This window comes from Trichomycterus rosablanca, chromosome 17, assembly GCF_030014385.1.
Source record: "Trichomycterus rosablanca isolate fTriRos1 chromosome 17, fTriRos1.hap1, whole genome shotgun sequence".
Taxonomy (NCBI): Eukaryota; Metazoa; Chordata; class Actinopteri; order Siluriformes; family Trichomycteridae; genus Trichomycterus; species Trichomycterus rosablanca.
The window spans coordinates 21,580,685-21,605,917 of record NC_086004.1 but is presented as its reverse complement, the minus strand read 5'-3'; the positions used below and the strand labels follow the sequence as shown (position 1 = coordinate 21,605,917).

The window sequence follows — 25,233 nt, the reverse complement described above, 5'->3', positions numbered from 1 at the left end:
GAGCAGGTATTATTTAGGTGGTGGATCATTCTCAGCACTGCAGTGACACTGACATAGTGGTGGTGTGTTAGTGTGTGTTGTGCTGGTATGAGTTATTAGACACTCCTTCCTAGTTGGTCCACCTTGTAGATGTAAAGTCAGAGTCGATCGCTCATCTATTGCTGATGTTTGAGTTGGTCATCTTCTAGACCCTCATCAGTGGTCTCAGAACGCTGCCTACGGGGCGCTGTTGGCTGGATATTTTTGGTTGGTGGACTATTCTCAGTTCAGCAGTGACAGTGAGGTGTTTAAAAACTCCAGCAGCACTGCTGTGTCTTATCCACTCATACCAGCACAACACACACTAACACACCACCACCATGTCAGTGTCACTGCAGTGCTGAAAATGATCCACCACCCAAATAATACCTGCTCTGTAGTGGTCCTGTGGGGGTCCTGACCATTGAAGAACAGCATGAAAGGGGGCTAACAAAGCATGCAGAGAAACAGATGGACTACAGTCAGTAATTGTAGAACTACAAAGTGCTTGTATATGGTAACTGGAGCTGATAAAATGGACAGTGAGTGTAGAAACAAGGGGGTGGTTTTAATGTTATGGCTGATCGGTGTAAGTGCTAAACACACATATGATAAACAGCAAAATGAACAACAAATAAATATAGAAATATGTAATGTAAAACCTGTAAATAAATCAAATAAATATAAACCTTGCGTGGTGGAGGAGGTTTTTTTTTGTTGTGATCGTATAGTGGTATTCTAAGTCTGAAGCACTGCTGGTGGCTACTGGAGTAAAAATTTAACATAAAACAGAGAAAAAGTGGAAACAAAGTGAGCCTCCCAACAAAATAAAGCCTAAAATACATGTAAACAGAGAGACGTGCGCTGACTAGTGGACAATTACTGAACTACTGGTCTTGGGAAGCTTCTCAAGGGAATTTTAAACAATCGGACCAGACATTTGATTCTCCAGATTTTGTCTGTTAAGTCCGAAATCCATTAAATGGAGGTCCGTTAAATCGAGGTTCCACTGTATTTTCTTTCTTTAGTGTTTTCCATTGGCATTGCTTAGTTTGATGTACCAGTTTGGTTCTCTTACCATTTCATCGAGAAACATTAGAAACAGTGGTAGCGTAGTGGGTAGCGCTTTGGGCTATGAATCGAAAGTCACTGTTAGGCCCTTAACCTCTCGGCTTCAGGGGCGCTGTACAATAACTGAAAGAGAATTTCATTGTACTGTACACGTGTATGTATATGTATATATGACAAATAAAGGCATTCTATTTTATTATTTGAATGTTTGGATAAATGTTCTGTACTGTAAGGCTGTTTTAACTCATTATGCAGTGATAAAACTCTTATCATGAAAAAAACTGAAACACTTTTAGTATATCATTATATACTAGTCACTAATCTATTACAGGGCGAACAGTCTGGACTGTGGGAAAAAACAAAAGCACCTGGAGCAAATTTCACACAGGAAGGACCAGGACCGCTCCACCTGGGAATCGAACCCAGGACCTATTTGCTGTGAGGTGACCGTGCTCATGAAGCAGTTATAAACAACAACATTTTACACGCAAATGGGATGTCAGTTGATTAGTTAACAATAAATTAGAAATTAGTGCAGCACAAAGCATTGACGGTAAACACACACACAAAGATAGGGAGGAATATTAATAATAAATAAATAAAAATTAATAACAGGGATATTTAGTAGGACAGTAAAACACCTAAAATACAAATGTGAAAATAATGGTCTCAATATACCCTAGGGTTGGGCGGTATGAAGGTATTGCGGTATTTAAAAATGTGAAGCTTTCTGCTTCAGGTCTACCTTGAAAACTGAGACTTTAAGACATTCGCGCAAAAGCTGAAACACTAGATCACTTGGAATCCTCGGTGCCAAAACGTCTTTCAAGTGTGGCGAAAAGGAATGGCAACATTACAAAGTGGTAAATGCTTTACTGTCCCAACTTTTTTTGGAATGTGTTGCAGGCTTGAAATGCAGGAATGGATGTTTATTAATAAAAGAAATTAAGTTGAGCAGATAAAACAAGAAATATCTCAGATTCATTCTGTCAGCAATGAAATAAAAGTCAAAGTAAATGTAAGAAACTGTGTTTTTATTATTTGTTACTCTGTGTTTTTTTATATTAATTATTATTTATTTTCCATGCTGTCCCAACTTTTTCTGATTTGGGGTTGTACTTTAAACAGACCGTGTTTCCTGTTATGACTGTGACCATATTTGCATATACTTATATTTACATATAATTCATAAATGCAACTGTACACTGCAATACACAGGAAATAATGATCCAACATGCACATATTTTTATATAGTTTTATTTATTTAAATGTGGGAAAGAAAAAAATCACATGGCAATATGTATAAAAAAGGGATTTTAAACAGAAAAAGTGTAAAAGTGCATGATTTTTGCAAAGACCAAGTTATTACTGCAGATTACGTCATACTTTCTAAAATATTATTAAATGGAGATGTTTTTGATGTTGCTACAAGGACAAAAAAGCTTTAAACTGAGACAAGAACAAAACATTATACATGTATAAGGCATAGAGCTGATGTGAATGCTTGATGTGCATCCATCTAGAAATCCAACTGTCAGAAAAGTCCATTATTAATAAAAACTACATATGTTTTATCTAGTCTGAAAACAAAATAAAAGCAAAAAACAATCAACTAATAAAGAATTGTGCCCACATTTCCATCATAACATCGATATAAGACCTCAATCCCAGGAATGCAGTGGAATGGAAAAGTGATTGATCAAAGTGGTACCATTGTACAAAATATAAGTTGTGTACAAAAGAAGCCTAAAAACACAACCTCTAGGCTTCGGTTATGTCTAAAAATGACATCTTGTTGTAGCTCTTTGGCTTGATTGTAGTGTGTATATGAAGAAAAAACATTCTGTGTACAAATTATTAACAGATTACATACAAATGTGTATTTCAAACTTCTCTTATTGCTGCATCATAGACTGTCTGACCACCTGCTCCAGAGACTTTCTGGTGACCAGTAGTCTTACCACGTCTTCGTTCTTTTTTGTCAGCCGTTTGCGTGCTTGGTCATGGGTCACCATGGTCATATCCCAGCCATTCACCTGTTATGCACAGAATAATTTTTTTTATTGTTATTATTATTCTATTAATGTGTTTTTCCCTAATCTTCCAATCTAGATGTTTCCAATTACCCACATACACCGATCAGCCATAACATTAAACCCACCTCCTTGTTTCTACACTCACTGTCCATTTTATCAGCTCCACTTACCATATAAAAGCACTTTGTTGTTCTACAATTACTGACTAAAGTCCGTCTGTTTCTCTGCATGCATTGTTAGCCCCCTTTCATGCTGTTCTTCAATGGTCAGGACCCCCACAGGACCACCACAGAGCAGGGATTACTTGGGTGTTGGATCATTCTCAACACTGCAGTGACACGGACATGCTGGTGGTGTGTTAGTGTGTGTTGTGCTGGTATGAGTGGATCAGACACAGCAGCGCTGATGGAGTTTTTAAACACCTCACTGTCCGTGCTGGACTGAGAATGGTCCACCAACCAAAAATATCCAGTCAACAGCGCCCCGTGGGCAGCGTCCTGTGACCACTGATGAAGGTCTAGAAGATGACCAACTCAAACAGCAGCAATAGATGAGCGATCGTCTCTGACTTTACATCTACAAGGTGGACCAACTAGGTAGGAGTGTCTAATAGAGTGGACAGTGAGTGGACACGGTATTTTAAAACTCCAGCAGCGCTGCTGTGTCTGATCCACTCGTACCAGCACAACACACACTAACACACCACCACCATGTCAGTGTCACTGCAGTGCTGAGAATGATCCACTATCCAAATAATACCTGCTCTGTAGTGGTATTGGGAGAGTCCTGACCATTAAAGAACAGCATGAAAGGGGGCTAACAAAGCATGCAGAGAAACAGATGGACTACAGTCAGTAATTGTAGAACTACAAAGTGCTTCTATATGGTAAGTGGAGCTGATAAAACAGACAGTGAGTGTAGAAACAAGAAGGTGGTTTTAATGTTATGGCTGATCAGTGTATACTGTATATTACTTATTTTACTAAACATTTTAATAACATGTTTAACACATGAAATATAATGCATAAATCAATGTACCTACCTGCATTATTTTATCCCCCATCATAAGGCCTGCAACCTCTGCTGGTCCTCCTTTTGTCACCCTTGTTACATAAATGCCCTTTAAATGTAAATAACAGAAAATAAGGCCACGCGCCTAATATGCTGTCGAACTAGCCCGACCGTCCTCATGATCTTAATAAAACGGGATTTGTTTGACCAGTCAACCATCTTTTGTTGCTCCGATGTCCAGTATCGATTTCCACATGTTCTTTGTTGTTGCTTTCAAGAGTGGACAGGGGTTAGCATGCGACTGGCTTTTTACTATGCAGCCCCAAAGATAGAAGAGTTTTGATGCACTGCTGATGCAATACTGTAACACCAGTATTAAAATGATCTGTCGGTCCAGAACAGTCTTAGTTTGTGACTTCAGACCCTCCTCAGACCACTGTCCATGGGTTCTGATCATGGCTGCTTATGAGCACTCCATTGCTGCTTGAACCCAGTCATCTGGCCATAACGATCTGGCCCTTATCAAAGTAATTCAGGTCTTTATGCTTATCATGTCTGCTGCATTCAACATGTATTCAATGAATATCTACTATCAGCCCAACATTTAATATAGCTCTGACTGTGACATGCACAGTCGTTACAAAATAAGCATTGACATGCACATTTTTGAAAGGTGGTCCATGTTTTGGCAAATCAGTATACTGTATACCAATAAATACATGCAAAATTCTCACCTTGTCTGTCTTATCTTCTGAAAATGGATTCTGGTTTGGATCTTGATCAATTCCGCCTCCGATGCTGAAACCTAGTATTAAATTATCCCCGTCACGCAGTTTGTGAATTTCTATCCGTTGCTGAAACATACACACAAAACATGCATATTTTCATCTACTCCTGAGTACATGTATCTTGGCAGATGGGTGAAGGCTGATGCTATATTGTAACATTTGGTTCCATCTCATCTCTCTCTTAGGTGATAATATTGTAAAATCCAGATCAGTTTTTTTTTAGGCACATTAATGATTCATCAGTTAGCCCATAACCAACAAAGAAGTCATTGTTCAATAAATGCTGTCAGTTAAAGCCCATTTTCATTTATTTCCAACAGCTAATGCTTGATTTTGAACAGGAATGTGAGAGAGAGATGGCTGATTTGAAATTCAGCCATCCTCAATGCCCAAGCGCCTGCTCATTTAGAGAACTGCCGTTCACATTACCTGCATGTAACCACACGTAGATATTGCCTGATGGTGTAATGCTGTCATGTAAAGACGTGTACAGAATAACAACAGAATGACTAAGAATTTAAGCAAAGATTTTTTTTTTCTAGTGAGACCTACTAAACTACATACATTGGCTCTCACTGGGGTAAAAGCAATGCGCTCGACAAGCAGTCAAAAGGTATTTAGCTGTCCAGCTAACCTGTCATTTAATTCCATACATTTTAAGCAGAATTACACAGTGTGTTCCAAACTGCCTGCCACCTTACTTAGTAGTGTGTGATGCAATCATTTTGGAATACTGTTTAGTATTATCATACGATATAGTGTGTAGCAATACAACTGGTAAAGATAATCGAGGCCAGATGGAATTAATTTATTTGTCATACATATATACATATACAATTGCACAGTACAATGAAATTCTTTTCCTGCATATCCAAGCTTCTCTGAAAGCCGAGATCTGAGTGCAGGAGTAGCCTGTATGATGTATGACACCCCTGGAGTGTTCCGTTCAGTTTGCCATTTTTGTCTGATGGAAAGATTTATTAGTGGTAAATCTGTTGAAGGGAGTTTGATGCTATTTTGTCTTGTTTTTGTCTGGCTAGTTGATCCACTTTCTCGTTTCCATCTATCCCGCTTTGTCCTGGTACCCAGCATAACTTTATGTCATACTGCATTCTGTTAGTTTGTTGATTGTCCTTTGTATGTTATTAATTATAGGATGGTCTGGTGTGCATGATTCTAGCGCTTTAAGGCATGATTGTGAGTCTGTGCATATTAAGATTTTGCGTTCGTTTATCTTCTGCATATTTTAGTGCAATAAGTATGGCCTGGGCTTCTGCACTGTAGATAGAGCTGAGTTGGGGTAATTTTACTTTGTACGAGTATCTGTTTGTAAGTACAGCTGCTGTGGTTTTTGATAAAATAACAATAAAAAGGGCAATAGAAAACACCACAACAAACACAACTGCTACAGCACCTTTATTAGTACTAAACCCCAATTCAAACGGCATACTACCTGTACTAAATAGTGTGGACACAATCAGAGTTATTACAGTCTTACTGCGATCCAGAGTGCATACAATCATACAAAATAGTGTGTAGTGATACAATTGGTAATGAAAATATCTATCATACTGTTTTGTACTCAGACACGTACCGGTTATTACATGACAATACTTGACTACTTTTTAGAATACTACACAAACTGCATACTACCCGTACTAAATAGTGTGTATGGATACAACACTGTCCAGTACTTAAGTATGCTGTTTAGGACTCAGCCAGTCATTCAACTGTTACTTAGTTTACTAGATTTTGGAATAATTCCCAAGTTGGATATTATGGTATTAAATAATGTGTAGTGAACTGATGGTGCAAAGACCTAGACTGCTATTTAGAACACAATCAGGGTTATTACATAGTTTTTACTGCAATCCAGAGTGCATACTATCATACTAAATAGTGTGTAGTGATACAACACTGCCCAGTACTTAAGTATGCTGTTTAGGACTCAGCCAGTCGTTTCATTGTTACTTAATTTACTAGCTTTTAGAATACTTCCCAAGTTGTATATTATGGTATTAAATAGTGTGTAAAGACCTGGGATACTGTTTAGTACTTTAGACTGCTATTTAGGACACAATCAGGGTTATTACATAGTTTGATCCAGAGTGCATACTACCGTACTAAATAGTGTGTAGTGATACAATTGGTAATGAAAATATCTATCATACTGTTTTGTACTCAGACACGTACCGGTTATTACATGACAATACTTGACTACTTTTTAGAATACTACACAAACTGCATACTACCGTACTAAATAGTGTGTACTGATACTATTGCTGTTACGACAATTTGGCATACTATTCACACTGTTTAGTATCGAAGTACGCGGTTTGGGGCACAGCCCCAATTATTATTACATGACGGTTTTTCCTAGTTTTAAGCTGCAAACCAACCTGCATACTTGTGACACGAACAATATGTCACATGCGTTCATTACTAATGTTGTTATTACTGTTTTTACATGTTAATATGCACAAAATATGTACTTTAGGACGCCACTGTAGCTTCGAGGCGGAATAGAGTAAACTGGCTAGTAACGTTAGCCTGTTAGCTATTATTCCTGATTAATAACGAACTGCTGGACAGTGTTAAAAGTGTTAAAAGTGTTAAAAGTTGTAAACTACACAGAACTTACCACAACAGCTGTGACAGGCTGACCCGGTATGTACGACATATTAAAAATGAATTCTAAACGTTTTTCCTCTTAACGTTGAAGCAATAAAAGGCACTTGGATTGGGACACGGATCTGCGGTTCCTCCCATGAATGACAGCATACAGATACCACGCTGTGGGTGGAGCTATGTACCGAGTATATTTATTACTTCATAACTTTACCTACAATTGATTTTATTATTATTATTATTATTATTATTTACTAAAATGTAAAAGAGACAAAAATTTAATCTAGAAACTGAAGTTAGCTGCATGGTTCACTATTTAGCTATCGCTGTCCATGTAATCAGCTCCACTTACCATATAGAAGCACTTTGTAGTTCTACAATTACTGACTGTAGTCCATCTGTTTCTCTACATACTTTTTTAGTCTGCTTTCACCCTGTTCTTCAATGGTAAGGACCCCCACAGAGCAGGTATTATTTAGGTGGTGGGTCATTCTCAGCACTGCACTGACACTGACATGGTGGTGGTGTGTTAGTGTGTGTTGTGCTGGTATGTGTGGATCAGACACAGCAGCGCAGTGTCCACTCACTGTCCACTCTATTAGACACTCCTATCTAGTTGGTCCACCTAGTTGGTCATCTCCCAGACCTTCATCAGTGGTCACAGGACGCTGCCCATGAGGCGCTGTTGACTGGATATTTTTTGGTTGATGGACTATTCTCAGCCCAGCAGTGACAGTGAGGTGTTTAAAACCTCCAGCAGCGCTGCTGTGTCTTATCCACTCATACCAGCACAACACACACTAACACATCACCACCATGTCAGTGTCACTGCAGTGCTGAGAATGATCCACCACCCAAGTAATACCTACTCTGTGGTGGTCCTGTGGGGGCCTTGACCATTGAAGAACAGCATGAAAGGGGGCTAACAAAGCATGCAGAGAAACAGATGGACTACAGTCAGTAATTGTAGAACTACAAAGTGCTTCTATATGGTAAGCACTGATACTGCGCAGTTGGGCCTGGCTAACAGTCACTTGTGTTTAATTTCATCACCTTCAAAAACAAAAAAAAGAAATTTTTTTCTTTTAAAAGAAATAACATATAAATCTATATCAATGCACATTCAGGGCAACACTTAATTCATTTTATTTCATTTCTGTTTATTCTTGCCAAAAAACACTGGGCATAAGGAACTAATACTCTGGACAGGCCGCCAATCTATCACAGGGCTTTGGTTTTAGAACACTGAGCCTGACCTCACAAATACATTTTGAGTAAATGGGCTAAGATTCCAAATGACACCCTTAAAATGTTGGGGAAAATCTTTCCACAAAAGTGTAGCACTATATAGTTGCAGTTCCAGTTTTCCGGGAATGCAACTCCAGGTCAACACTTATTGATTTAAAATGGGATGTGCAAAACCTCATAGTGAGATGTCCACATACTTTCAGTTATATAGTATACTGTTTGTATATATGTCTGTGTATTTTTTAATTAAATGTTAAAATGTATGAGGGACAGTGTCCGAGTCACTTAGGGGTTAGACATATCCAGTAATTAATTAAACAGAGTTTTCATGTTGAGTAAAAATAATAATTTTAAATAATAATAATAATGAAGAATTCTAAAAAAAAGGAAGAAATTGTGTATTACTTGAGAGTGCAATGACTAGTTATGATCATTTGCTATTTAAATTAGAGGAAAGTTATGGCAAGTCAGTTTATGTAATTATTTGCCAATTTTTACCCCAAACTAAAATAGACATCCAATAAAAATGGTTTCATCAAAATTAATACTTTTACAGGTTTTTTAAAACAAGGATGGTAGAATGGTAGTAATACCAGCAGAGGGCAGAATATGATAGCTGTCTTTTTCCTTTTTTTCTATATTTAAAGTATCTTAGAAGGTCGAGTGTTGAATTGAGTGTCTGTCCACCGACTACTGGTCCTAGAAGCATGGTGGGAATTACGGAGGGATTTGAGGGGTCAGACCCTCCTAATTATTGCTTGTATTGCCCAAACAATAGGTAAAAACAACAGTTCAGGGGTTCTAAGTAAGCTTAACTGTAACTTCAGGCAAGGCAAAACTAGCTGATGCTAGCGTTCATCAATATGCAGTTGACAATTGCATCTTTGAAAGATACAGAAACATGTATTTGCCATTTTTTCTCTTCTATATTGTTCTCTGTACTAGCTTTAACTTACATACAAGCTCTTGGGCCCTAAATCTTGCTACCTTATAGTTTTAGAACCTTGCAGCTATAAATGTAAGGACATAGTTCTACAATTACTGACTGTAGTCCATCTGTTTCTCTACATACCTTTTTAGCCTGCATTCACCCTGTTCTTCAGTGGTCAGGACCCCCACAGGACCACTACAGAGCAGGTATTATTTAGGTGGTGGATCATTCTCAGCACTGCATTGATACTGACATAGTGGTGGTGTGTTAGTGCGTGTTGTGCTGGTATGAGTGGATCAGACACAGCAGCGCTGCTGGAGTTTTTAAATGCTGTGTTCACTCACTGTCAACTCTATTAGACACTCCTATCTGCTGTTTGAGTTGGTCATCTTTTAGACCTTCATCAGTGGTCACAGGCGCTACCCACGAGGTGCTGTTGGCTAGATATTTTTGGTTGGTGGACTATTCTCAGTCCAGCAGTGACAGTGAGGTGTGTAAAAACCCCAGTAGCGCTGCTGTATCTTATCCACTCATACCAGCACAACACACACTAACACACCACCTCCTGAGAGTGCTGAGAATGACCCACCACCCAAATAATACCTACTCTGTAGTGATCCTGGCAGAGTCCTGACCATTAAAGAGGCTAACAAAGCATGCAGAGAAACAGATGGAGTACAGTCAGTAATTGTAGAACTACAAAGTGCTTCTATATGGTAATGGGAGCTGATAAAATGGACAGTGAGTGTAGAAACAAGGAGGTGGTTTTAATGTTATGGCTGATCGGTGTATAACCCATCTAAGAACCAAAACAATTCTTTTTATGAATTTTAGAATACAAGACGTATAGTCGACAAGAGCAGACAATTTATTTTATTAATGACAATTCCTCACATCTGTAGACATATAAAAAAAGTAAAATTCGGCCATGTAAAGTATTTGTCTTTAATTGTACTTTCTTTTAAAACAATTTGTGTATGCCTGCTGTAGCATTCTGCCTATAAAAGGACTGTCTGTATGTGTTTGTTTTTGCTTTTCAAGAATAAATTCAACATTGAGACCTTATTTTTAATTAGTATGCAAAAATATTGGACTGTCATGACTACCAATATGAATCTTTTTTGTTATTTGGACCCAATTAAGTCGTAAGGCGTACGCAGACCTGTTCCAACAATGTGAGATTATCTGTCTTACAAAACTTATTGGCCATTAGTGGTCGTTTTATTTCAAATAAGTGTGTCTTCAAAAGTGGGCTAATTCTTCTAAACTACATAATCAGCTGTAATACTTCAAATCATAATAATTCTTAGGTAATAGCAGGGACTCTCGTATGAATGTTTAAAGCTGGACCATCAGTCTTACATATCACTGCGTTCCTGATCATCTCTTGGTATGGGAGCAAAGCCATGTATAAGATGTACCATTCTTCCTTTTATCAAAATCCTACAATTCTTCCTGTCATCGTTTCCTGTCAATTATCTGTCATTGTTCTCATATCTGTTCATTAGAATCACTACTGTGAGTTTTGCTATTTACTGTATGTAAAAAACCTGAGGTATCCTGAAAATGAGCAACTCAATTAATCTGCATAAGGACATGTGACGACATATTGACCTTTGGCTGTCCTTCACCACGTACACTAATGAGCAGTACGACTCTGCAACACATGAACATGAAGGCTCTCAGAGCAGCTAACAGAAATTCACATAACAATTCTATAAGCCAACACGCTTATGAAACATGGTCGAAGTTTAAGATGCTGATAGGCATCTCGGGGCGGTTACTTCTACTACTGTCCGGGCACGTACGGCCAGCTGATCGAGCTCCCGGAGAGCTGCATGTCTCGGATGAGTGTCTCGATGGGCGTCTTGCCGACCAGACGCATGAAGAACAGCTGAGAGATGAGGTTTGCGGGGACGGCTCTTAGCGAGGGCAGACGGAGAAGAAGGCGTCCGAAACGTTGTGGCTGAGTCGGATACTGCATGCGCTCGTATTCGGTCAGGGCCACCTGTGCCTTTTCCTGCAGGCTCTCCACGTGGGCCGGGTCTGTCAGTCCACATGCGTCTATAATACACATACACACACAAAAGAGTATGAGGGTGAGTAATCCAATGTAAGTATAATAAATTCATTTTTATCAGTTGTTTTATCCTCGTCAGGGTGAAAGCGGGTCAGATTCCATCGTGAAACACTGGACGCAAGGCAGGAATACCATGGACAGGCCAATCTATCACAGTGGATTAAAGCATTTTGCATATATTAAATAAATAATGCATTAAAATGTACTTCCAGGTATGTGAGGTGTCTCATTATGTGCATTGTAATTTGCCCTGTCTTTATTATTATGTAGTTTAGCATATTTGTAATAATATAGGGCTATTTTAAGACATTGGCGAAAGAAGTATTCAATTACATTAAGGGTTGGTTTCCCAGACAGGGATTAAGGCTAGTCCAGGACTACATTTCGCTTTAAATGGAGAATCTCCATTAAAAATGCTGTGTAGTCTAGGACTAGGCTTAATCACTGTCTGTGAAACCAACCCTAAAGGTTTTTTTGAACACTATCTGTCATGTGGCACGGTGGCTCGGTGGGTAGCACTGTCGCCTCACTGCAAGAAGGTCCTGGGTTTGATCCCCAGGCTGGGGGAGTCCGGGTCCTTTCTGTGCAGAGTTAATTGGAAACACCGAATTGCCCTGTAGGTGAATGGGTGTGTGTGTATGTGTGCCCTGCGATGGACTGGCGCCCCGTCCAGGGTGTTACTGTGTGCCTTGCGCCCATTGAAAAAGCTGGGATAGGCTCCAGCAACCCCCGGCCCCCGGGACTGTAACTGGATAAGCGGTTAAGAAAGGGAGGGAGTGAGTGAGTGAGTGATTATCTGTCTGGCTCATGGCTGGAATAACAGGTGGATCGGGTGAGTCTGACCCCTGAAAGAGGTAAAACCAACAGTTCGGGGGGGAATGAATTCTAACATTGCCCCCCCCCCATTAGTCACTATAATTTGCACTATATAATTTGATCAGGCGGCTTTTAAGCTGGTCATGGTCTGCTGTATTAATGCTCTTCACATACAATACTTCAATACAAAAACACACTCCTGAGCTTTTTAACTGTTCTGTTGTTGGCTATGACCACAATATTCATAGGGGCTTTTAAATTTTGCATTTCAAGCAGAGAGCAATTAGCACGCAGTACCAGACGCAGTTCGTGTGATTTGAATAGTAAGTATATACTGCAGCCACATTAAACTCATGCACTACATCATGTAAGATAATTTAAATTTGAATTACTGTGCATGTTGCTTTTGTGTTTATTGCTATGATATAAGACAGTAGGGATGTAACGATGCACCACAAGATTCACATGTGTAACGATTCAAATCGGTTTACATGTATAATGAATCGATATTCACTTTAAACAGCAGAGGGCACTGGCACTATTCACCTCGCCTGGTTGACATCACTACAGGGTTGCCAGGTTCGGAATTGTCCATCCAAATTACTTATGTGAGGATACTTTCTTTATTTGTATTATTCATTTATTTAATTTTAGGGGTTTTTTTTACACAAAAAGGGAAATGTGCAGCATTGTTTTGCATAGTTTGTACCTACCTCAGAAATAAAAGGACATTCATTATTTAGATAAATAAAAGATAAGCCCAAATACGGTATTTTATTTTAATACTGTTTAAAAAATCGGGAACAAATTATATCGTAAACCCAGTATCAAGAATAGCATTGCATCGTGGGTAGAGTGTATCATTATATCCCTATGTATAGACAGACATTTATTTTTCTTTCAATTTAATCAACCGCTTTGTCCTGGAAGGGGTCACGACGAGTCAGGTTTCACCATAAATTACTGGGCACCAGACTAGAATACCCTGGACATGGCGCAATATATTAAATGGCTTCGGCCAACACCCCCTTTCCCCGCCACACTCACACATAGCAAATCATGTCTTTGTAGATGCTGACGCTGACTAGTAGCACCACAAAAGCAAACATCGACTATACATAATTATAAATATGTGTAGTTTTTTAGTTCTTTAGACCAAATAAGAAATAAATTATAAGTAAATTATGTTTTCTACATGATTAATCTTGGATTTAAAAAAAAAGATGTATCCTTAGACAATTACCTGGTGAGAACAGGGCTATGGCTTTGAGGCAGCTGTACTCGGCTGAATCCACCTGCAGTCTTGTGAGTTTATCCACCTGGTCCTGGAAGACACGCACCTGGTCCATGAAGGAGACGACGCGTTCAGCGGACATGGGTGAAGCGTGAAAGCCAGCGGCGGCCAGCAGAGGGGCCATGTGCAGTGGCAGGGCGGATTGCGCTGCGTTCAGAATAAACAGTTCGCTCCAACTGAGACGCAACAGCGCCACCTGCTCCGAGACGGGCAGGTCGGGAAAGAAGGGAATGTTCCGAGCCCACTCGATGGTGCTGAACAGGAGTCGGGCGGCCAGCTCACAAATGCTGTCGATGCCCATGACGGAGCTGTGGCCTCCGGTCAACTGCTGGCCACACTGAGCACCGTAGCGACTGTTGGGGTAGGGTTCGGCTCTCAGGAGCTGTGAGATGAGCTCGGGGGCTGGCTGACCATTGAAAAACTCACCGCCCATGCCTGGTCCACCTGCCCCTCCTGCACCTGCTGAAGCCATGGAGGTCGGGCTGATTCCTGAGTGCGATGGAGGAATTCGTCCACGCTGAACTGCTGCAGGGAGAAGAATGCCTTTATTTGTCATATATACATATACAGAATTACAATATAATAAAATTCTTTGTCCATGTACTGTATGGTCAGAGCTCAGGGTAAACCATTGTATGGCGCCCATGGAGCCAACGGTGGCTGCATAGCAGAGCAATATTTCATTTGATATCCCAAAGCTCTACCCACTAGGCAAACACTGTCCTGTAAGAAATACCAGCTCATCCCAAGGCTCTTTGAAGGTAAGTGGAGTTTCTCTAAACCTATTTTATCAAACTATGTCTTTATAGAACTCACTTTGCGCAGAGGGGAACAGTTATGCTGGAACAGGGAAGGGCCTTTCCCAATTTGTTGCCACAAAAATGGTAGCCCATAATACACCTATTTATACACCTATTACCAATGACTGCTGTTAAATCGTCTAAACTCCAGGCCTATACTCTAGGATGGGTGTGGTCATACTTTTGGTCGTTTAGTGTACATGGGCTCTGTACCCAGTAAACCGTCTCTTTAAAACTTTAGTGTTTTTATCTTAGCCAATGTAATACGGCAGCGTTTCCCAGGTTTTTTGCACCACGGATCGGTTTCATATAAGATATAATTTCATAGGCCATCAGGGACGGCAGGATTTAATAATATTGCTCACAAATGGTGTAAAATGAGCTTTTTTCACTGCAACGTGATGCTGCTCCCACCTAGGGGTGACATTAAGACAATAACACCTGAAATAGAACCAGTGAAAACTTTTCTAGCAATCTCTAATTATTCATTCTTTCTGTGCTGCCCGATAATAAATGGCCCACGGACCGGTACCGGTCTGTGACCCGGTAGTTGGGGACCACTGGAATACGGCATCCTTCAAGCCAAAAAAAATGGGTCAGAGAAAAATAATAACAATTAAATAAACAAATTTTTGACAGGTACATGAACACGAAATGAATTTGTACACAAACGCCCCCTTGTGGAGGTTTTATGTTACATAAGTATATTTTGTTTTGTTGCATTGTTTGTGTTACCTGGGTCACGTAAAAAATTATGAACAAACTGTGGGTCACTTGAAAGAAGTACATTACTTTCAGTTACATTAAATGTTTTTTAACACTGATTATCTGTCTGGCTCATGGTTGGAATAACAGGGGGATCGGGTGAGTCTGACCCCTGAAAGAGGTAAAACCAACAGTTCGGGCCGGGGGGGTCATTAGTTAGCTAAACTGTAACTTCAAGCAAAATTGCCCAACTGCAACCTTAAGGAAGACACGAGCACTAATGGAAGCGAAGGCAGGCCGACGAGATGAGAAATGGTACGGTCCACTTCTGATTCTTTCAGGTATGACGAAGATTTTATCCAATGGAATACGGCATCCTCTAAATTTTTCAAACCGAGCCAAAATAAATGTGTCGCAGAAAAAATTATAATAATTAAATAAACAAATTTTAACAGGCACATGAACACAAAATAAATTTGTACACGAATGCCCCCTTGTGAAGGCTTTTTTACATTACATCTTGTAAACCACAGCGGGACCAGATTGCCACCATTTTTATTAATTAATTATATTTCGTTTTGTATTTCGTTTTGATGCATTGGTTGTGTTGCCTGGGTTGCGTTACAAATCATGGACAAACAATGTGCCCAGGCTTTCATTTTAGTACTCTTCTACTAAGGTGTTATTCATGTGTCATGCAGATTAATAGTTGGCAGCTCAGTCCTGGGCAGCTGAGCCGGAGAGCAAAACTGCCTCTGGCTTTGTTACTGCCAAGGTCACACGGGGACTAGAGGAACTGCAGGCTTTCAGCTTTTGTTTGAAAGCCAAGGTGAAAAGAAAACTGGATATTAAAAGGAAGCAATAAATACTTTGTTTTGTTTATATGTTCTAACTAAAGAACTGTTTTCTCGAGGTGTAACAAACTGCCTGAATGTTGAAAGTCACTTTCTAAAATTGTATTTGTATATCGGATCCTTTGTTATAGTAACATGCCATATTTGGTGCCATTTTAGTACTTTTATTGGAGAGTGTATGTATCTACCAAAGTAATATCTTACACATAATTAAGAGACCCTAATTAAGTTTATCCTCAGGTGGTGCAGCACAAAAAAAAAACACTAGACCACTACTGCAGAGATCTTGGGTTCAAATCACATACAGTCACATGACTGCATCCAGGATGTTCAGTATATGTCACATTGGAACGTCGTGAGGACAAAGTGAAGGATAAAGCTGTTTAAGGAAATTTTCAGACCTTTCAAAGTGTTGGTGAGACATATGTCACCGTGGTCTTAATCTGTCTGTAATGCAAGTTTCTATAAAACAAATGTAACTTCACTTATACTGTAAACAAAAACCTACTGTGATCTACGAACATGCAACATCCCCAGAATGTCTGTTTGCTAAAATAATGTCAAAAGCTGGACTGGTTACCTTCTTTTCTCATGCCAACACGAAAGCATTTTTTCAGGCGGCAGTATTGACACTGGTTGCGATGATGCTGATCGATCTGACATTCCCGATTTGATCTGCAAAAAAGAACAAAACAATAGAATTGTGAGAAGGACTGACAGCTGTGTTTGACCAATGACAGTACATAATATTATCTCTTACTGATTATTTATTATTATTTGCAGTCATGGACTTGAAGTATGGGCACAAGAGTTAGTGTTGGTGCAATATTCCCTGTGTCATGGGGACCTGGGATCAAATTATGTCTCAGGACTTTGGCTTGTTTTCTTGGTTTGACAATTTGTCTGTTCAGTTTACCCCACAAAAGGGTATTTGGGTGGACTGGCCATTCTCTTTATATGTGTGAGTGTAGAAACAAGGAGGTGGTTTTAATGTTACGGCTGATCAGTGTATGTATATATATAAATATATATAAAGAGAATGGCCAGTCCACCTGGGGATCCCCGATTTTTTTGCAGTTGAGGAGGATATATTGCTCCTCACACCTCCTCGGACCCGCACACAGCCCTTAACGGAACCCTTTTCCACCCATGCACTCTGCACAGGCGCCTCTATCCGCCAATCAGGGTCCTTACACAGCATTTGAAGACCCTGCCCATATATTCCGGTCATTCCTCCCTGCAGGCACTGGCAATTATGTCCGCTAGATGGCGCCCAGCCGACCGATACCAATGCACCGAGGAGTTCAGAATCTCGGCACTGGTGTGCTAGTGGAATATCTCGCTACGCCACCTGGGCACCATGGACTGGCCATTCTAAATTCCCCCTTGGTAAAGTGAATGGGTGTGTACTGTACTGCAATGTTTCGGCACCTCGTTTTGAGCACTTCTGTTTTGCGTCCAGTGTTTCTAGACTCACCAGGGTAAAGAGGAATCTGAGTGATTAAATTAATGATACATGGATTTGTGATATTCTAGTTTAGGTATGATGCTGCTCATTAAGCTTCAGCTTAATACAGCTATACTGTGAACGACCGGTGACCTGTTCGGGGTGTTTCCAGCTTTTTGTCCAACAAATCAGACCCACTGTGATTCTGACAGGATAATGAATGAATAAATGAATACCACTAGATTCTTCTTTATAACTGCTACCTGTTTTGCATTCAGCTCCTCCAGCGTACCTTTTGCATTTACTAAAAATATCTAATGAAATCAACCCAATTAAAACCTAATAAGTTACACAGTACTACAGTATTAATAGAAACCGTGTTATTCTGTAGTAATATTCACTTGACATTCAAAATAAGCCGTGCTTGAATGCTTAGACTGAAAATAGATGCATTTTATTGAGAGAAAATTGCAGAATTGATTTGAAACATCAGCTCTGACTCCTAAACAGAGAATGTTTTCTGTACTGAGGCTTAAAAATGTCTGACCTTGGTGGTGTTCCATGCCTGAAAAGCTAATCATCAACCTACGCAACCTTGAAACAATTGAAAGAACGCACTTCAATTTGCACATTTCTGTAGCTGCCATGGACACAGGCTTCTTTATCCTCTGGTTAAAAAACGAACAGTGTAAGCAACAAGTATACGTGTGGAGATGGACCAGTACATGAGATGAATACTAATGACAGATTAATAGGAAGGACTTGTGAAGTAATTTCTATACGATTTGTTGTATAAATCCATAAGCGTGCAGTGCATATATTGTTCTATTTATTCATTTAATTATTTTATTTCTTAAGCAGTAATTTGTATCACTTGCCAATAATAATGCAGAATCACGAGAACATTATAAATAAACATGGGAACACATTCTACACCCACAGAACAGACCGTATGTGATTTTACCATTTTTTGTTAAATCGCGCAGCGGGATATTCCACGATAAGTTCTCGGTTCGAAACTCAGCGTTGCCACCGGTCGACTGGGCGACATCTAGCGGGCATAATAGGCAGTGCCTGAAGCAGACACTGTTCTGCTTGGGCGAGATGACTAAACTATGTGGGTGGGGTCTTCAAACGCTGTGTAAGGACCCTGACTGGCAGATAGAGAGGTGCCTGTGCAGAGGTGAAAAAGGGTTCCACAAAGGGCTGCAGAGGAGGCGTGAGCAGCAATATAACCTCCTCGACTGCAATCAGGGATCCCCCAGCAGCAGAAGACAAATCGACTAAGCCAAACTGGGAGAAAATAGGGGACAATAAAAAAAAAAAATTTTAAAAAAATGGTGTATGGTTATTCTCAATGATGTTCATAATCTATTCAGTACCAATAAGGTGTAAGTAAATGAGGTGCATGTACAACTACAAATAAATAAATGGTTTTTCGAAGTGCTCCTAAGCTCATGTGGCGATATACAGTACATAACCAGCAGAATGGTGGTGTCCTATGCAATGCTGTCAAAGGGTTTCAATTCAAATGTTATACGATTTATGTTTATACAGATTATACAGATACTTGTTTGTATAATGTATAAGGTATAATGTTTATATAATGTGAATCTTTGTAGTGTGTACTATTTCAGTTTATGATATACGATTTATGTTTATACAGACTATACAGATACTTGTTTGTATAATGTATAACGTGTAATGTTTATATAATGTGAATCTTTGTAGTGTGTACTATTTCAGTTTATGATATACGATTTATGTTTATACAGACTATACAGATACTTGTTTGTATAATGTATAACGTGTAATGTTTATATAATGTGAATCTTTGAAGTGTGTACTATTTTGATTTCTGTTATATGATTTCTGTTTATACAGATTATACAGATAGTTGTTTGTATAACGTATAAGGTGTAATGTTTGTATAATGTGAATTGTTGTAGTGTGTACTGTTTCGATTTATGTAACTTGCTACTGAGGACTTAATTTCCTTTGGGATTAATAAAGTATCTGTCTGTCTGTCTGTCTGTCTGTCTGTCTGTCTGTCTGTCTGTCTGTCTGTCTCTAAACATTCCCAGAAAGGAGTTTATATTACAGTTCACTGTGTTGCTGATTCTTTGGACTGTGTTTGGTGGGTAGTTATCAGTGTTAGTGATGCTGAGCATGTGGTGACCAGCACCCAACCGTTAAACAGTCCTTTCTTATATAAATATTTACCTTAGTGAAATATAAAAAGCAAGGGTCTCTGTGACTGTTTTCTTAACTGTGAAAGCTAAGCTCATTTATCACCGTACCTGTAGTCAGTTCAAACATCCATTACCATATGAAAGGAACAGTTTACACATCAACATGTTTACCAGAGCCCACAGAGTAGCTGCTGAAGTTTAGCTTACTTTCCCTCATTTCAAGTGTTGTGTTTATCAAATCTTCCTACTGTTTACTAAAGTCCTTTTATTTCTGGAAGGATGGTAAGTGTCAATCTGCCATTACATTTGATTCCCAGATCATGAGGCCATACATGGTGTCGTTATCACATATTCTTTGAGCAAAAGACTCTCTGACCTCTATCACTGTCCATGTGGAAACACCTCAACCCCAGTTATATATCTATTCTGGGCTAAAGCCTTAGCTTAGCATGAGCCTAAGATCATAAACCCTCTCACATGTGTAACAGCAGCACATCTTACCTGCAAGTGTAGTTAAGGTTGCGTCGGATGCTCCTCTTGAAGAAGCTCTTGCATCCCTCGCAGGTGAAGACGCCGTAATGCTTCCCGCTGGACTTGTCTCCACATACAACACAGTCCACCACGCAGGCCTTGTCATCCTCTCCCCCCTCGGCATCGCTGTTCCCAGCCTGAGGGGAGCTCTCGTCCTCCTCCCCCCGCAGGTAGCCCTTCTCGCCCAGGCCATTGGTGCTTCCGTTAGGGTTGCCCCATCCCCCACCCACCATGGCCATCGCTGTGTAAACCACCAGAGCTTCCCGGAATCCACCCAGCACCGAGTATTCAGACTTCGCCTGAGAGCGTTTGTGAGATCAGGCTGCACGCATCAACCCAGATCTTCTTGAGCGTGCAGGGATGGAAGTAAACCGATCAATTGAGGTCCTCAAAGACAGTCAAAAATGAGCCTGAACTAGTTCAGACCCAATGATCGATTTGTAGTCCTGCTGGTTTTAAAACTCAGTTATTGAAAGTCTTCTGGGTCCTCCGGGTGCACACTGGTTGGCCAGCGAAGTGATTCAGTGCACCGCTAAGAGTGAGAAACATAGCAAAAAAGCTGCTCTTTTACAGGAAACTATAAATTACTCAAAAAAAAGAACATGTGCAGCTCTTTGACTAAGAACACAGCTCGAACATGAAACTGGGGCAAAAGTAAAGCGCCTTTCAGGACTAACCGAAATGCCTCATACCAGCCAAGAAGCTTTAAAAACACTGTGTTGCTTAAGCACGCATGCATAAGACAGTTGCCCTTCCCACAGGTCACTAACAAGTCAAACCAGTTTTTGGTGTATGCTCAAAATTCTGTTCTGCAGAGCTGACAGATTCTGTTCCAGGCTTAAAGAAAAACTGTAATTAGCAAACAAAAGAACAGACCTTTTAACCATAAACTCTACGTTCTTCTGTTACTCTTTGCTCCCGGGCGCATAGTTCACTTCACATTTCTCCCAAAAGATAAACATCTGTCCAGATCTTTTACGAACTGTCCTGTTTTTTAAGCTAGTCCTAACAAATCTTTACATTCAAACTACCGAGCAAGAGGAAAACAAGGAAAGAATGCTAATGATAAACAGTTCGGTTTCTGCACTCCCTTCAAAGGATCAAAGTTCAAGGAAGTCTCCTCTCCTCCCTTACATATAAATCTATAAACACAACCCCTTTTTTCCTGTTGAGTAAAGCAGCACCAGATCTTCCCGTCCCCACGTTCAGTCTAGCTCTGGTTCCAGAAAAAGGAGCATGAGAACGTTGAGGAAGAAAGCAAGGTCTCTAAAAACAACTAGGGATCCTAGATCTGCAGGCGTGTGTGTCTGTGTCTCTCCGGTCTCTGGAGTCGCCCTCGCTTGCGTTGTTTTGTCAGCACTTGCCCATCCAACAGTCGCAGCTCCAGGGTTTCAGCTCGCCCCTGTGCTCCCGGAAGCCAGAGTGAAACCGTTTCCGCGTTTCTTCTTTCTCCTTCCGTTTCTCTCCCCCTGCTGTAGGGCAGAATGGACCGAGCCTGGGCTGTTCGTCCAGGGTCGAAAGACAGAGCGTAGATCAACCAACCAGCCTCTCTGGTCTACAGACTCTGCTCTGTCTCTCTCTTTCTCCTTCCCTCTCTCTCTCTCTCTCTCTCTCTCTCTCTCTCTCTCTCTCACACACACACACACTTCCCCCCACCCCTCTCTCTTTCTGAGTGCAGGAGTGTGTGTATGTGTGTGTGTGTGTGTGCTCAGGGATTTGACACTGCTATTCAAGCCCCACGGTTGTCATGACGACGCCTTCCTTATATGGTCAGAGGAGTCAAAGAGCAGCGAGTGGGCTGCCGAGGACTCAAGCAAAGCCAGAGAGGAATGCGCTGCTGCCGTTGCTGCAGCTGACCCCCGAACCTGCCCCCCAACCACACACATGCGCACACACAGCCACACACACACGCAGTTAACCTTAGCCCTGCCACCACCACGCGAAAAGGCTAATGACCATAACACACCCTCTATCTGTATCATATACCACCATTTGAGCAGCAAACATACTCACTTATACAAAGGCAGGCTGTTAACCCCAGTTCCATGGTGCGAAAGGGCTGATGATCAAAGAAGGCACCTTTTATCTGTGTCATATACTTAAATATAAACAGCACATGCACAGACAGGCAGTTAACCCTAGCCCTACCACCACCCAATATTTTACCGGTATTGCCGTATCATATACCATGTCACATGAGCACCACAAACAAAGGCTGTAATCATAATATTTACCATCACAACACACGTCCCTCACCAGTATTTAGATATGCTCGAAATGCCTTCCCCCCTGCCCAATAAACTGATGTAAAAAATATAAATAAAATAGAATCCCACCATTCGCCCACCTCTCTACCCTAGCAACTCAGTATTCATCTAACAAAATTTGACTCGCCATTTTCCATGGAATTCAAACCAAACCACACGGTCCGTCCTGACTGAGTCGCATTGGCTCTTGTTTGCTAGGCATTGTACTTAAAACAGGGTGTAATTTAATGGCAGGTCTCATATACAATTATGAACACATACTCACATACACACACATACATGCAGACAGTGTTCAGAATAGAATAGTACAGTATATTATAAAATAGAATGTCTTAGCTAATTTGGAAGCTGGGGTAAGAGCACAGGGTCAGCCAATGTATGTCGCCCCTGGAGCCGAGAGGGTCCAACAGTGGCTGCGATGCAGAGCCACTAGGCTACCACTGTCCATCAACAGGCTAAAAGCATGTATCTGTATTAAACTGTAAGTTCTACCATATAAACATGTCATGCCACATGTCATGCCACCACCACATTACAGAGCTATTAAACACCCCCATATTAGTATCATATTCTACTATATGCAGACACAAAACAGACAGGGAGTCACCCATAGCCATGCCACACCCATGCAACAAGGCTGAATGCCAATACAGCACCATGTATTGTATTGTATCGAAATAAAGTACAGTACATTACTGTATGCAACACTACTTCTTCTTTTGGCTGCTCCCTTCAGGGGTCGCCACAGCAAGTCATCCATCTCCATCCTGCCCTGTCCTATCCTGAAGATCCTCCGCCTCTCCTTTATACCGCATCCACAAACCACCTCTCTGCACATGCTTAAACCATCTCCATTTTAGCCCCCTCAGTAAACCCCAGTCATGTATACACCTGTATGCACATTATTGTTACCTTGCTAATTCACTCCATTTATTAATATTCAACATGCACAAGAGATTTAACGCCGCTCAGGTTGCGCAGTGGTAAAAACACACGCTGGAACCAAAGCTGGGATCCCGAATACATCGTATCGAGTCTCAGCTCTGCCTGCCGGTTGGGCTGAGCGGCCACATGAACAACGATTGGCCTGTTGTTCAGATAGGTGTGGGACTAAAGCCGGATAGGGTCTCTCTCATTACTAATGCAATTATGACCTCTGCTGGCTGATTGATGACGCCTGCACAGAGATGAGAAAAGAGTGCTCTCAGGGTGCGTCTCTCTGTACAGTGCTGAGCTGCACTGCACTCGTCAAAGTGTAGGTGACAAGATGCATACGGCTGCTGCCCACGTGTCGGAGGGGGCGTGGGTTAGCTTTGTTCTCCTCAATCAGAGCGGGAATCGGCATTGTTGGAGAGGAAGCGTGATGCAATCAGGCAGTTGGACACGCTAAAGAAAGGGAGAAAAAGGGGAGAAATTGCATAAACAAAATATAAAAACTGAGCAAGAAAATTCAGGATCATCCTTCTTTAATTATTCCTAGAGTATAAATAGCTAATCTATTTTAAACACCAAGGGTTATCAGTATTTAAAATGATCTAATTACAGAGAAAACCATCCTAAAGGCACTAAACATAACTTAGGTTATCATAAAGAAATGAAGAAAGTACGAAACTACTGCCACAATGCCTAGGTCAAGTTTCACCTTTAAACTGAAGTCAATTAACTAAAAGAGCACTTGTTCAAATGGTTACTGGGGCACCTACTTTCACTATGACTGAGATGCAGAACTTAAAGGTTGCAACCAAAAGTGATGTATATGAGTTTGCCATTACGAAGGAGTTACAGTTGCCATAACTGAGGTGACTGAGGTGACTAACTTTTGTGCTGTTATTATTTACTGTACAAACTACCTGCTTTAATCCACGTGAAACTGATACAGATCAAAATCTGTTCTGTGTATAAAAAGGTCAGGATCTGAATACTGTTTCCGTTAACTGGCAGCAAAAGGGGGACCGATACAATATTAGGAAGGTGGTCATAATGTTATTCCTGATCGGTGTACACACCCACAGGACCAACCACCATACAAGCACCACACTTAACCCTAATCCCGCTATCACATTATCACTTTATAACATATCACTTTGCTAATGACCAGCCTCCCCTTTCCTTTTAATATAATACCATACTGACATAGGCAACTTACCACAATCAACTCACTGTTAGGATCTCCAAAGTGAATCAATTGATCAAATACACTTAATGAAAAGTCATTTTGTACCAAAACTTTAGCAAACAATAGCAGCTCTTCTTGGCCTTTGGCTTTACTGACCTATTAAACCTTAATCCTTTGGACTGCAAAAAGAACCTCTAAATGTCTTATTGAGTGTTACAGGTTGACCTGCCATGGAGATCAGCAGGGGGTACGGGTTGCAGAATCATGTCCGCCTGCTATGCCATTAAGGTCAGCAGGAGGTACGGAGGTGGCAACTTAGTTATCACAAAATTACATTCCTCTCTGGGCGTGTGCTTTGTTGGTGGCTTATCGGAAATGTCCCTGTGGAGCGAGTGCATGG

At 40.7% G+C, this 25,233-nt stretch overlaps 2 protein-coding genes across 2 annotated transcripts; both read right to left on the bottom strand.

Moving 5' to 3' along the window:
- Positions 1-2,364: 2,364 nt before the first annotated feature.
- Positions 2,365-7,686, bottom strand: tax1bp3 (Tax1 (human T-cell leukemia virus type I) binding protein 3). Its single transcript, XM_063012993.1, has 4 exons — positions 7,566-7,686; positions 4,871-4,990; positions 4,168-4,245; positions 2,365-3,125 (listed from the first exon to the last, which is right to left on the bottom strand). The coding sequence occupies exons 1-4, from the start codon at positions 7,602-7,604 to the stop codon at positions 2,985-2,987; spliced, it is 378 nt and encodes a 125-aa protein (XP_062869063.1). The 5' UTR covers positions 7,605-7,686; the 3' UTR covers positions 2,365-2,984.
- A 2,903-nt stretch (positions 7,687-10,589) lies between these two features.
- Positions 10,590-21,856, bottom strand: nr2f6b (nuclear receptor subfamily 2, group F, member 6b). Its single transcript, XM_063012462.1, has 4 exons — positions 20,421-21,856; positions 16,861-16,955; positions 13,871-14,446; positions 10,590-11,795 (listed from the first exon to the last, which is right to left on the bottom strand). The coding sequence occupies exons 1-4, from the start codon at positions 20,687-20,689 to the stop codon at positions 11,521-11,523; spliced, it is 1,215 nt and encodes a 404-aa protein (XP_062868532.1). The 5' UTR covers positions 20,690-21,856; the 3' UTR covers positions 10,590-11,520.
- Positions 21,857-25,233: the final 3,377 nt, after the last annotated feature.